At 39.0% G+C, this 13,524-nt stretch overlaps 1 protein-coding gene across 1 annotated transcript in view; it reads right to left on the bottom strand.

Moving 5' to 3' along the window:
* Positions 1-13,524, bottom strand: part of MAP3K5 (mitogen-activated protein kinase kinase kinase 5) — a 169,883-nt gene that overhangs the window by 53,392 nt on the left and 102,967 nt on the right. Inside the window, exons 12-14 of the mRNA XM_054570020.1 lie at positions 7,583-7,632; positions 4,849-4,944; positions 1,263-1,344 (exon numbers count right to left, since the gene is read on the bottom strand). Of these exons, the coding sequence (XP_054425995.1) occupies positions 1,263-1,344; positions 4,849-4,944; positions 7,583-7,632 (228 nt within the window). The remainder of the gene's footprint in view (positions 1-1,262; positions 1,345-4,848; positions 4,945-7,582; positions 7,633-13,524) is intronic.

Below are 13,524 nucleotides of genomic sequence, written 5' to 3' on the forward strand. Positions count from 1 at the left end.
AAATCTTAACTTGGATTTTGAATAAAAACTTTCCAGACACCAAGGATTCTAAGCATTAACTTCAAATCTGTAGTTTATAGGACCACATTAATAGCTAATGTTTGCTGAATGCTGACACCACTCTAAAGTGAAGGTAAAAACATCAAAGAATGTCTGACCTTTCCAACATTTTAATTTTGTTTTAGGCCAAGGTACCTGAGCCTTCAGGAATTGTATTTAAACAATTTTAATTACATCTCAAATTGAAGCAAAGACCAAAAAATAATTACTCAGCACAGAAATCTTAATCACCAAAGTAATCTTTCTTGTTTATACTGTAAGGAATGGGAAGCAAAGGAATTATTTTTAGTTACGTTATTCATGGGCTAAAGGTGGAGTTCAGTTTGTGGTAATGAAATTAACTGATTTTAATCAAATATTTAGAATACTGAAAAAATAATTTTAATCAAGAGAGTTGAAAATATCTAAGAAATGTGATCAAAGATATAATGGGATTATCATAAATTAATGCAAAAAATAAGTTAAGGTTCTTAATAACCCGTATTGTAAAGGTGCTCTGGCTATGAAGGAACATTCAGCGAGAGCGAGGGCCAAAACGGTCTCAGAGCCTTCACAGCCCAGAACATCGCTGGGTCCATTCATTAACATTATGCTAAAAGAATACCACTGACAAAAAACACCAACAGTATCAGGAGTTATGGCATTATGGTAAACGAATACTTAAATACTTAAACAAAATACTTAAAACGAGTATGTTTTAATTCACTGTACAGACTACCCAGTCTGTTGGGAATACTGCAGAAGCCATTCTACATCACAGATTTTAAACTATTCTGATAGAATGCAAAGGACAGAGTGTAAGAATATTTTTCTAATAATAAAAGAATAGTATTCCCACACTTCCTTGAGAAGGGCGTGTTAGGAGTACTTTGATGAATTGGAGCTTTACTGTATAAGCTGTGTCTTGTGAGGTCAGCAGGTCTAGTAAAACCCTCTGGATGTTCCTAGGAAGGAGCTTGAGCATTTCCTTCCTTGTTTGTCTTGGTGGGTGAGTGTTCTCCGTGCTTGCATAGAACTGTCTACAATGGCTACACTAAAGGAAAGTTTACAGGCTGTGAGCTCCAAACCCTCACCAACACTCATACGTGCCCCCTGCCCCCAACACCCTCTCTCTCTCTCTCAGGAAAGCTTTCAATAGTTCATTTTCAAAAATCAGCCACAGAGAAACTTTGTTAAATGAACATGGAAACCTAAGTCATTACCTCCAGGGAGTCTCCTTCACAGTCTCCTTCCTCCACGCCTCTCCCCTTCTCTTCAGTAATGGTGTTCACCATTTCAAAAAACCTATGATGCAAGTTGGTATGTGGTCACTCGTAATACACAAAACATTAATATATACACAAGTGTGTTCCCAAGTGATTTCAGAGCAAAAAAAAAAATAGGAGTTAAGGAAGTCAGGTGATAAACAAACCATCAGTGTCAATGTGAAAAATATGATTTTCAAAAAGAAAACAAATTTCTGACCTCATGCCTCACTTCAAGTAATAGTAGCAGATACAGTATAGAAGTGGAACAGTGAAGTGAGACAAGGTCATAGAAATCTTAGGAAAGCCGACTCAGATATCAGATCGAGATTGTTAGTATTTGTGTAGCTAAGCTCCTCCACCTCTCTGAGGCTCACCCCTTAATTATAAAATGGGGACTATACTTATCTATTTCATGAGTTGCTGTGAAGATGAGTTGAGGTATACTTATAAAGTGCTTACTTAGCACAGAGCACTCATTAAATATTGCCTCTTATTGTTTTACTGCTGTTAATATTATTATTTAAATGGACACAACAAAAATACCTATATTCTAGAATACTGTCTCTATGTTCCGAAGTGACTGTTTGATACAGTGTTGGCCACTATAACATTTGGCCTCAGTGACCAAGTCTTCTACCTGAGCACCTCAGTATCATACACACGAGCCCCCACCAATACAGTCTGTGAAATACTAATGTGGACCAGGCACAGGTGGCTTACAGGTATGTGACCGAAAACACCCCTCTTTTTGTGACATACATTGTCTTCAGGAACTCTTCTTGTACAGCTGTTTTCTTTTTCTTTTCTGGAGAAAAAGATTTCAGAGCTAAGAAGAATAATTACAGCCAGAAACAGAATTGCCCTCTGTAACACTAGCTGTGCTCTCCATACGGAGGGGACGCTAATGGGGTCCAGACAGAAATTAAGGGAGGTACTCTGAACAGGGGCTGATGGGTCACGCTATGCACTGCCAGCCCAAGGGAGGAGCAGGTTATGGTGTGACAAGAGAAGTATACCTACCACAACTCAGAACCTTTCTCCTATCTGTGTAACAATGAGATAATAGAAAATATATATTGGTCAGCCCCTAGTTCCCGGCACGGAGCTCCCAAACCCCTGTATTTTCTAAGCGGTAAGAACAAGCTTCTCTTGTTCTTGACACGCATCCCTGGCAGGGGGCTCCTGAACACCCCTGTACACACCTAAGTGATAAGAGACCCAGCAGCTTGTTTTGTTATAACGAGAAACTCCAGGTGGGCCTCGGACTGGGGCTGGTCACCAGAAAGACCAAGCCATGATTAGGAGCTTGGGCTTTTCAGCCTCACCTCTCGTCTTACACAGATGGGGAAGGGGCCTAAAAATGACAATTAATCACACCTATGTGATAAAGCCTCCATTAAACTCCAATAGTACCAGGATCCAGGGAGTTTCCAGACTGGCTAACACATCCACACCAGGAGGGTAACACACTCCAGCTCCATGGGGACAGATGTCTCTGAACTTTGGGACCCTTCTAAGACCTTGGCTTGTGTATGCTCTTTGTCTAGCTTTCATCTGTACCCTGTATCATATTCCTTAATTAAACTGGTAAATGTATTTCCCTGAGCTCTGTGTTCTGCTCTAGCAAATTGATCAAAGGCAGAAGGGGCATTTGGAACCTCCAGTGTATAACCGGCTGGCCAAAGGCACAGGTGAGATGCCTGGGCTTGCGGCTGGCATCTGAAGTGCTGGAAGAAAGCCTCGGGGCAGAGCCCTTAACCTGTGGGATCTGACCCTATTTCCAGACAGATGTTGTTAGAAATGTAGATCACCCAGCTGGTATCCCAGAGAACTGCTTGTGGGGATCAAATCTCTACACATTTGGTGATCAGAAATGTCAGAAGTGAAGTGCTCTGTATGAGGAATAAAGGAGACACATAGGAAGGAATGCATAGTAAGGGGTAGGGGGTTTCCTTTACAGTACCTCTTTTTATCCATTCTTCCAACTAACAAATATTCATTTAGTGTCTACTAGAATCAACAACTGTTTTGGCCTTTGGGAATATGAACAGAATAGACTAAGCTGATTCTGGAGTTTGGAGCCTGTGTGGAGTTTCATGTGGTGCCTGCTTCCTCACTCTTTCTTTCTCTCTACACGTTTCTTGTCGGTCAATGACAAGAAGAATAAAATTCCCAAACCTGATGAGAATAACAGTAGGTTCTGATGAAGATTAAATACCATAATGAGTTACAGACAAAAGCAAATTCAACCAAGAGGAAGAAGAAAATAAAAGACCTAAAAAAAAAAAAAATCCTGGCTTTTAGATCTCCGGCAAAAGTGTTCAGTTACACATGCACAAATTTTCAACATGAACACCTCTAAGCAGAATACAACACATGCAATGAGATGGGAGCACAGTGTACTTTTTAGGAGCTTGGACTCTGGGGTTACATATCCCTGGTTCAAATCCAAGATTTTACACTTACGGGATATATAGAATTTTTGGTTAAACTCTCCAAGACTATTTTTTAAATTCTTTCTAACAAAGATATTAATATTACCTACTTAATAGGTTAATTAACCTATTGAAGATTAACATAGATATTAGGAATGGGATAAGCACTCCATAAATCTTTGCTGTAATTATCACAGAAACAAATCAATGGCCTTGAGAATTTAAGTAGAAAAGGATACCATACATGTGCTAGAAATTCTTATTTCCAAGACTTTTTACTCTATATTTTACAATAATAAAGATTAAACTCTAGCCAAGAATTGTGGATTAAACATATTTTTGTCCTAAGACAAATATGACTGACAATATCCCGCAGTAGCATGCCAGTCATTTATATTAGGCTCCAATAGTAATTATTTGAATGAGAACAACCCCCAGCAAAATTTTCACTCGAAGCTGGCTTGTAGCCTCACTTTGTTTCTAAATTGTCAGTCACTTCTCTAGGTCCCCACAGTCAGTCATATATTCTAAGGAAACGTGAAGTATTCAATTACTAGCCCCAGAGAATTATACCCAATGCAGTCCACAGGTTTTTGGGTTATCTTTTATGGGTGCAGATCAAATTACTGGCTCTTAACTCAGCTTGCACCTCCACCAGAAAATCCAATATAATCAGTCTGTGTAGGGCCCAGGCACCTTTTAAACCTCTCCAGCTGTTTTTAATGTGAACCAGAGTTAAGAGCCACTGTTGTAGACAATGGTGAGATTATTCCAAGGAATCCCGCAATGAAAATTTTGGTAATCCTATAGTAAGTAAGCATCTTAAAAATGAGACATAATATTTGGTAATTAACTGGTAAGTCTTGGTCAATGTTTTATCTGGGGAAAAAAATAAATTATGACTATGAGAAAGCTTGATTTATTAAATGGAGCCCCTCCAATTCTCTAATATACCACATAATTATAAAATATTAGCCCAAATGAAATATTTATATAACCATATAGCCATGAATTCTGTGCAGGAACTACATGTTCACTCATTAATTAAAAAACATAATGATCAGGCAAGAACAGTCTTTTTCACACAAACCATGACTAATACGTACTTTTTACAATGAAGTTCAGTACAGAAATAGATTTGGAAATCGTCAGAATTGTGAAGCACGTAAAGAAAACAACATCGTTCTTCAAATTTAGAAATACTGAAACAAACAAAAAAAGAATTATTCAAGGTATCCAATTACTTCCAGGTACTGTCATGAAAAATATATACAATTTTATATGTGGTTCCAATTATGAGATCAAGGTTGTTAATGTCAAAAAGTTAAACATAGTACTTTAAAAAGTAGCATTTCCTGTACCTCAATACTAAAAGTATTTAACTTTCTGAAATTGTCTTCCTATACCCATCTGTAGACAGAGCTGCTCTGGGATGCGGCAGGCAGGCGCAGAGAGGCTCTGCGTCCCTCTGCCTGAGCCTGCGAGAGGTGTGTGACTGAATGACCGACCGACCTCGGTGGTCCCGGTTCTCTGAGATGTACAGAACAAAATGCTTCCAGAGCTAGAAAGGCAATGTGTGGAGGCAGTAAAAGCATCCTGTTAGTTGTAGAGATTTCAGAGAAATGAAACAACGTGGAGCAGCATGTGGGTTGGACTCAGCAAGTGGTTTACTTTATAGCAATTAGAACAACTTTGAGATTACCAGTCAGGCCATGCTGTTATGCCAAGCGTTGGCAAATATATTCTGTAAGGGACCAGAGGATAAATATTTCAGGTTTTGCAGGCCAAATTACTCAATTTTTGCTGTTGGAGCAGCCTTAGGCAATATACAATAAACATGGCTGAATTCCAATAAAACTTTATGTACAAAAACAGGCAGTGGCCATATTTGGCCTGTGGGCTATAGTTTGCCAATCCCTGTTTTATGCTTTTGCACCTGCTATTCCTTCAATTTAGAGTGTATATTATTTTTGACTTTTAAAAGAAATTCTACTCATTACTTAAAGCCATGCTTAGGTCTTACTCCCTTCCCTGCTTCTACCTTAAATAGAAAAACTTTCTTTTGTACCTCTGTTCTTTGAACATAGTTCTATCATTGCTCATCCCACTCTGCATTATAATTAGTTGTTAAATGTCTGCTCCCATGCTGGACCTAGAGCTCTCAGAGATCAGACTTGAGGTCTTAGTATTTTTTGGCTTCCTATGGAATAGGACTCAACATTTGACACATGGTGCCCAATAAATGCCCATTGACTGAGCTGAGAAAGTTCTGAGGTGGTATAAGGCAAACTGCTAATTTAGTCAGATTTTCTTCTTCGTCATCTCTTTATAGAGGAGAAAGCCAAGAAAAGGTTAGCTCTCTCTGAAGTCGCACAATTGGAACTCAAATTTCCCAACACATAAACCAGCAGTAGCCTCATGGAAGTATTCTATGTATATGTCATAAACCACAACAAAGATTATGTAGAGATGCCACACCCAGTTAAAGAAAATTAATTCATTACAAAATAGATAAGGTAAAATGAAATTTATGTTTACCATACTAAGTGGATTGCTTAAAAATGCAGCTATGAATAATGAGTGCTTTCCTAATGACCTGTTTTTAAAATTAAGTATCAAGAGAATAAAGCTTTATTTGAGAAGGCATATATTGGAAAGATATGTAATGAATCAGTCCATAACCCTACTTGTTTCTGTTCAGATCGTTCATAAGGTAACAGGTGGTATCATCAGGCAAACTCTAATTATCGGTGACTCAGACAGCTCTACCAGCTCATGCTCCAACAAAACCAATTATTATTATGCCAAAAGCAACAGAGCACTGCATATCTGGCCTTTAGAAATCTGTTTTTCCTCATTTCTACTACATGGGGAGAAAAAGTAGTAACCAAAAGTAATATAGCTTAAAATTTGCAATAGTTGGTACAGCATGAGTTTCTATAGAACGAGTGTTTAAACATTTAATTGGTGGCTTTTGATAATGAAAAAAACCCCCAAAAAACCAACCCTCACTTCTAAATCCCAGGAAATGGTATTTCCTGAGTCAATGGTATTATGATGGCAATGTCAGACCTGAACCAAATTGAACTGAGTCACTCTAATCCCAGAACACTTCATTAACGGTGACCTCAGGATAAGGTGGTTTGCTTTTTTTTTAAATGAATTTCTTATACCCTTACCCCATAAATATTAGCTACGGAACACAATCTGGTAGAAGACATTCTGGATCCATCTAAGGAGAGATTAGTTCCTGGTATACCTAAAGACCAAAAAACCATCCCCTAACATAAACCAACAGCTTGACCACCTAGAGAGAACTGCACACAGCTCACATTTACCTACACCTTGATTATGTCCCACAGGTTACATTTGCCCCTCACTCACCATATTTTAAGTGGGTGACAAGCACAGTTAGTTCAACTAACAGTGAAAGTTTTCTTGTCAATATTTTAATAATGGAGATAGTGAGACTAAAGAAGGTGGAGCATTTCATAAATAGGAGGATTGTTGAGATTCTTTACATTTTTTTATCCTCACCTGAGGACATTTTTTTCATTGTTTTTTTAGAGACAGACAGACATGCAGGCTGACAATATTGATCAGTTGCCTTCTTGCATGTGCCCCGACCAAGGATCAAACATACAACCTGGGATGGATGTGTCCTCACCGGAATCGAACTCACGACCTTTCGGTCTATAGGATGACGCTCCAACCAACTGAACCACATCAGCCAGGGAGAGATTCTTTGAATTTATAAATCATGACTAGCAGTCCTATCCAAGATATTCATATTCTAGAAAAATGTCTTCCAAGAAAATGAAATGCACCAAGGTAACTTACCTCACTCCCCTGACAGAAGAAGCACTAAAATTCCATTCATGTATGCCATTCTAGAATGCAGGGAAAGAACAACAAAAACTGTTCAGTTATCCAAGTTAAAATAACATGACAGCAATAATTTTCTTTTATTATTTTTTAATAAAACACACAGAGTAATTTTTCCTCATGTACAATTCTTCATGAACAAATTATTGGGATGGAAGCTGCAATTCATCCTTAAGTCACAAGGGTGATGTTTACTTAATAATTTCTGTATTTCAATAAAACAGCTGCAAGATAGTCTAGGAGAATTAATCTCATTAACTTCTAAAATTTCATTTTTAGCAGATTAACCTAATAACTGTTGTGCATTAATTTTTAAAGTAAAAAAGCCAGTGGTCAAGGTAATTCAATTATTACAGTCAAGCAATATTTCTTTTCTGCATAAGAATAACATTAATGGATAAAATCTCTGCAAGACTTTTAAAGGTAAATATTTCTGAATTATATTTAGTTAAGTTTTTTTTTAACTAAATGGGGGTTCTATTTCTTAAGAACATAAGGCACAGCAATTATGCATGTATATAATGTCCATCATAATTACAATGTGCTGTTACCTAATTTATGTGAGATTCCATATACTAACACAGTTTGAACATAAAAAACTGATTAGCATTTGATAAATATGAGGGATTCACAAGGTGAAGTTTAAAAAACAGCTTTGGGAATTTATTTCTTAAATTTATTACTAAAGCTAAGTTAAAATTAGTATTAAATGCATGCCTCTGAACTAAATAAATTACAAGATGGATCACATTCCCTATAGAAATATGTCTGACGATACAGAATAACAAATATTTTTATAGAAATAAAGTAGTTGCTACATGTATCTAAGTTTAGCAAGTTTGCCGTAATCATTAGGAATGCAGGTCAATTCTTTAACTGTAAAACTAGGAAAACAAACTCTTCCCACCAACCTAAAACACTGCCAGAAAGTTGAGGCCTTGGCTGAGCCAGTGAAATGGGTAATGATGCTGTGGCTCTGATGTGGCCCAGAACTCTTCTTCTGGTTGAAGCGCTCAGAAAGCCACAAGTTATAGTCATAGCAACTATTTCTTTGCTAAGACCATGCAACATAAAATAAAAAGTAGATCCTCTCAAGCCTGAAATAAATTTACTAAAAAACTGGTTTCAATGCACACCCATCAAGTCATGGGGATGTGATCTGAGTTACCACAGAACAAACGGTGCTGCGCACGAAGTCCAGGAAAGGCAGAGACCACTGAAAGGTGCTCCTGGAATGTGGTTCTCTTAACAGGAATGCACAGGGAGTTAAAATCACAGCCTGCAGCTTCCGTTGGTAATTTGAAAGTTGCTTTTAAAACCTGTTGGCCTCAGGTGACCAAAGTATACGTGACCCGGGGGCTATAGCTGTTAACCTGCCGTACTGCCTACGCACAGCAGCCTTGGCCTCACAGCCTGCAACTGTTTCCTTCTAAGGCCATCCCCAGGATCAGGAGGTGGGGGCTGAGTGCAAACCTGCAACTCAACACAGTGACTAGGGAACACCAACAAGACAGCACTGGTAAAATCTCTCTTCCATCAGCCCTGTTCTAGGAGTGGCCAAGGAGAGATTTCCCAGGTTGATTGGGCTGGTTTTGCAGGAAAGGAGTAAGGCATTTTCAGAATGTTGGTTTCCTGAAAGGTTCAAGTGCTGCCAGGAAACATTCCATTTCAGTGTTGTAAACCCTGAGTGAGATGAAGTGATCTGGAACAAGGCCTCTTCCCACCTCCCTTGCTAGTGAACTCTCCACACGGAGGCACTGGTGAGCTACAAAGCCAACAGGTAAGGTAAAGGCTCCTGGGGCCTATCTGGGAATCAGGGGGAAAGGGGCACCAAAGGCAGAGGTGGTGTGATATTTAACCCCAACAAGCCCCAAACCAACACTCATCCTTATTTAATCAGCACACACACCATTTTCTAGGAAATGGTTAGTCTCAAATCCCGTGCTCCAGCTAGGAACTAGGAGTTAATATTGAGCTAAGGTGGCAGAAGTTACACTTGGCAGACACTGTTGGCCCCCTGGGCAACAGCCCTTCCCTCCCTTCTCTGCTAACAAAAAATAAATCTTGGTCAGGTTCAGGTAGCAATGCTTAGGGACAGTGAAACTGATAGCCTAATCCAGCCATGGTAGGTCCATTTTCTTGCTGGTGATTGGTTTAGGCAGAGTCACGTGATAGATGTGGTCTGTGTGAAATGATGCTTGGAGCTGCTGTTTAAGACCACAGATGAAAAACCAAGAGCATACTGAGAAGCCAAAGAATTCTGACACTGTCATGCCACGGAAATCTCCCCTAGAATGAAACCACCTCGAGTAATAGGAGGTAACCTTTCCTTATTATTTAAACCACTTTTAGTTTGGAGTTTTGTAGCTAAAAGTATTTCTAAGGGATGAGAACATCCCATCATCAAAATGTAGAGTTTGAGGTAAACATATTCCCATCATAAATTTCCTGGGTCTTCTCTGAATGGCCATGGACTACAGCTTAGTACCCGACTGGGTCCCTGGATGAGAATCCACCGGACAGATGGGTCAGGAGTGCTTAAACATCGAACCTGGAAGAAGCGGGGTTCTAAATAACAACCATTTAAACTATCTTGCAAATAACTTCTCTGTCCCTTAACCTAGGTTTTTCTTTCATGTGTATGTGCGGGCTTTCTTCAAGTACTAACTTACTTGAAGCAGTCACCACCTATTGAATAAAGGGAAAACAGTTAAAAGATTGGATTTCAATTAATTTTTGCCCCTGAATGTAGAGTAATTCTCTAAGAGTCCCGGAACTCTTAGGAATTTGTGTATTGATCTTAAAGTTTTGAACGTGGCAAAATGAAGTATCTGTCCGGAAGGAGTCTAGCTATTGTTAATGTAACAGGAACGGTGTGTGCAACATCAATATAACCTGGCAGCCAAGGTGAGGTGACTGGAATGCACATGCGTGAACAATGAGTGAGCATGTGTACTGTGTGGCCATCGCGTTCAGAATGACTGAGCAAGTAGAGCAACAAATCTGCATCAAATTTTGTGTTAAGCTTGAACATTCCTCTACGGAAACTATTCAGGTGATTCAGAAGGCCGCAGCTATGGGCAGCTGGTGATTGGCAGCTTCATCACAACAACATGCCAGCTCATGCATCACGTCTAGTACAGTCTTTTGGTGAAACATTAAATCACCCAGGTGACTCAGCCCCCCTACAGCCCAGATTCGGTGCCCTGTGACTTCTGGCTTCTCCCAAAACTAAAATCACCTTTGAAAGGGAAGAGATTTCAGACCATTGAAGAGATTCAGGAAAATATGTTGGGGCAGCTGATGGCGACTGGACAAACTGTGTGAGGTCCCGAGGTGCCTACTTTGAAGGGGACAGAGGTGTCATTGTCCTATGTACAGTGTTTCTTGTATCTTGTATCTTTTTCAATAAATGTATCTGTTTTTCATATTGTATGGCTGGATACCTGCTGGACAGACCTACTACTCATATACTAGCTCATGTAACTGTTCACTGCACATTTAGAATGAAAACATTGAGAAAAGAAGTGAGTAAAGAAAAAAATGTGACAGATGAAAAGCAACATTCTCTGTTACTCTACTTTTAGGAAAAAAATTTAAACATTTGATGACAAAAACAATCCATTTCCTGTTTAACATAAGATATTAAACCTGCTGCTTATCTGCTATTTAATTATAGTTATTACAGTTGTTTTAAACTAACAATAATAACAAAGTGATCTTATTTTTATTGCCTGTTCTCATTCCAGTTATATCACTTCTATTTTTAAAAACAGAAAATGGCAGTGGTAATGAATACACTATGAATAAAACTAGATAAAACTAGAGTTTGCAAAGAAATTGACAAATTCAAAATAAAAACCAAATGACTTACGAAAGCTTAGATTTTTGAACAAGGAGAATTTTTAGCACTAAAGGTAATTGGAAATGAGCACAATGCAAATACAGAAATTCTTTTTGATCAAAAGATGGTAGGGAAAAAAAGCAATTCACAACAAAATTTTTAACCCTTCTTAATGCACTAATAGCCTAATATGTTTAATTCTTAGCACCATATACAAATTATCTCTACAATTGTCACAAAGCATAAGACATCAATACAAGGCTAATACTATTGAATGAAAGACTTCTAGAAGGGAAAAATAATGACAACAAGCTAGAAACAGTGCTCATTTCCCAAAAATCTCTGGCTTAACGTCTGTTCTTTTTCTGTCTTCCAAATACTTCTGGCTCTCTACTCATTTTCCGGGGCCTTGCTAATTGCTAACTCTTTCAGCCCCATTCTGTTTCCAAGTGTCCTTGGATAACCTTGTTCTTTCCAGTCAAGCCTTTGAAAAATCTCTCACAGATAATAATGTTCACCTTTCCTAACCTCTTTTAGTTTTTGTAGTTTCAACTGGGTGACTACTTCTGCTTGTGAGAACATGCATGCATACACTTTATAATAATATAGATAAAACACTGTGTACTTTAAAACAATGTTAACTACATGTAAACAGATAGATTTATTAGTTATTACTAATTTTGTTACTGGATAATTACACTTGGAATAATGTCATCATGGCAGTGATAGATCTGAACTTCCAATGACTCCTTCCCTGGGTTTGATTAATTTGGTAGAGCAGGTTATACAACGCAGAAAAACATTTTATTTGCTAGATTATTGCATTACTAGAAAAGGATATAACTCAAGAACAGCCAAATGGAAGATGTGAATAGGGCAAGGCACGTGGGAAGAGCCCAGGAGGTCCTGTGCCCTCTCCAGGCAGCCTATCTGCCCACATGTCTCCGTGTTCCCCAACCGGGAAGCTCTCAGAATCAAGTCCTTATGGGTTTTTACAGGGGCTTCATTACAGAGACACGACTGATTAAATCTCTGACCATTGGTGATTCAATCAGCAGCCCCTCTCCTCTCCTCAAGGTCAGAGGGTGGGACTGAAAGTTCCAACCGTCTAATTCAGGGGTCCTCTATCCCCATGACCTCTGACCAGGCCTCACAACGGGAGGTGACCAGCCAGCAAGCGAGTAAAACTTCGCTGATATTACTGCCTGAGCTCCACTTACTGTGTCCCTTCCTGACATCCCAGCCCCACCCCCATGGAAAAAAATGTCTTCCATGAAACCAGTCACTGGTGCAGAAAAAGTTGGGGAGCACTGCAAGGGCTTGGTTCCCCAGCAACAAGACCCCTTCCTTAGGTGTATCCAAAAGTCACCTCATTAGCATAGTAAAAGACACCTTTATGACTCTCAGCATTTTCAAAATTCCAAGGGTTTTAGGGGCTCTGTGCCAGAAACGGAGACTAAGATCAAATATATATTCCTTATGATAAATCACAATATCACAGTTCCCTAATATAACATAAACAACCATCCAAATGACTGACTGCTGCCATGTCACCTAAAGAGCTAAACAGTCCCATTATTCTGGGGCTTCAATATTAGGGTTTAGTCCATATGTGTGCAGCTGCGATTTTATTATTGCTATTGTTGTTACTGTTGTTAAAATACATTAAGCACTTATTACATGCCAGGTTCTGTGCAATATACTTGACCTACATTATTGCATTTAATGTTTGCAACAACCGTTTGAGGTGGATATTATTATTATCTCATTCTACAGATAAGGGCACTGCAGCTTGGCCCTGGCCGTGTGGCTCAGCTGGTTGGAGCGGCATCCCGAACATCAAAAGGTTGCGGGTTTGATCCCAGGTCGGGGCAAGTATAGGAGGCAACCAATCAATGTTTCTCTCTCTGTGTCTCCCTTCCTCCCTCTAAAATCAGTAAAAATATCCTTGGGTGACGATTTCAAAGGAAAAAAAACAAACACACACTGTAGCTTGTAGAAGCCATGGTGTCCAAGGGCAGTGATAGGGTTTGAATCCAAGTATGATGACTCA

The sequence above is a fragment of the Pteronotus mesoamericanus genome, unplaced genomic scaffold (genome assembly GCF_021234165.1).
Source record: "Pteronotus mesoamericanus isolate MK-2021 breed Mesoamerican mustached bat unplaced genomic scaffold, CSHL_Meso_final contig_20, whole genome shotgun sequence".
In the NCBI taxonomy this organism is placed as follows: Eukaryota; Metazoa; Chordata; class Mammalia; order Chiroptera; family Mormoopidae; genus Pteronotus; species Pteronotus mesoamericanus.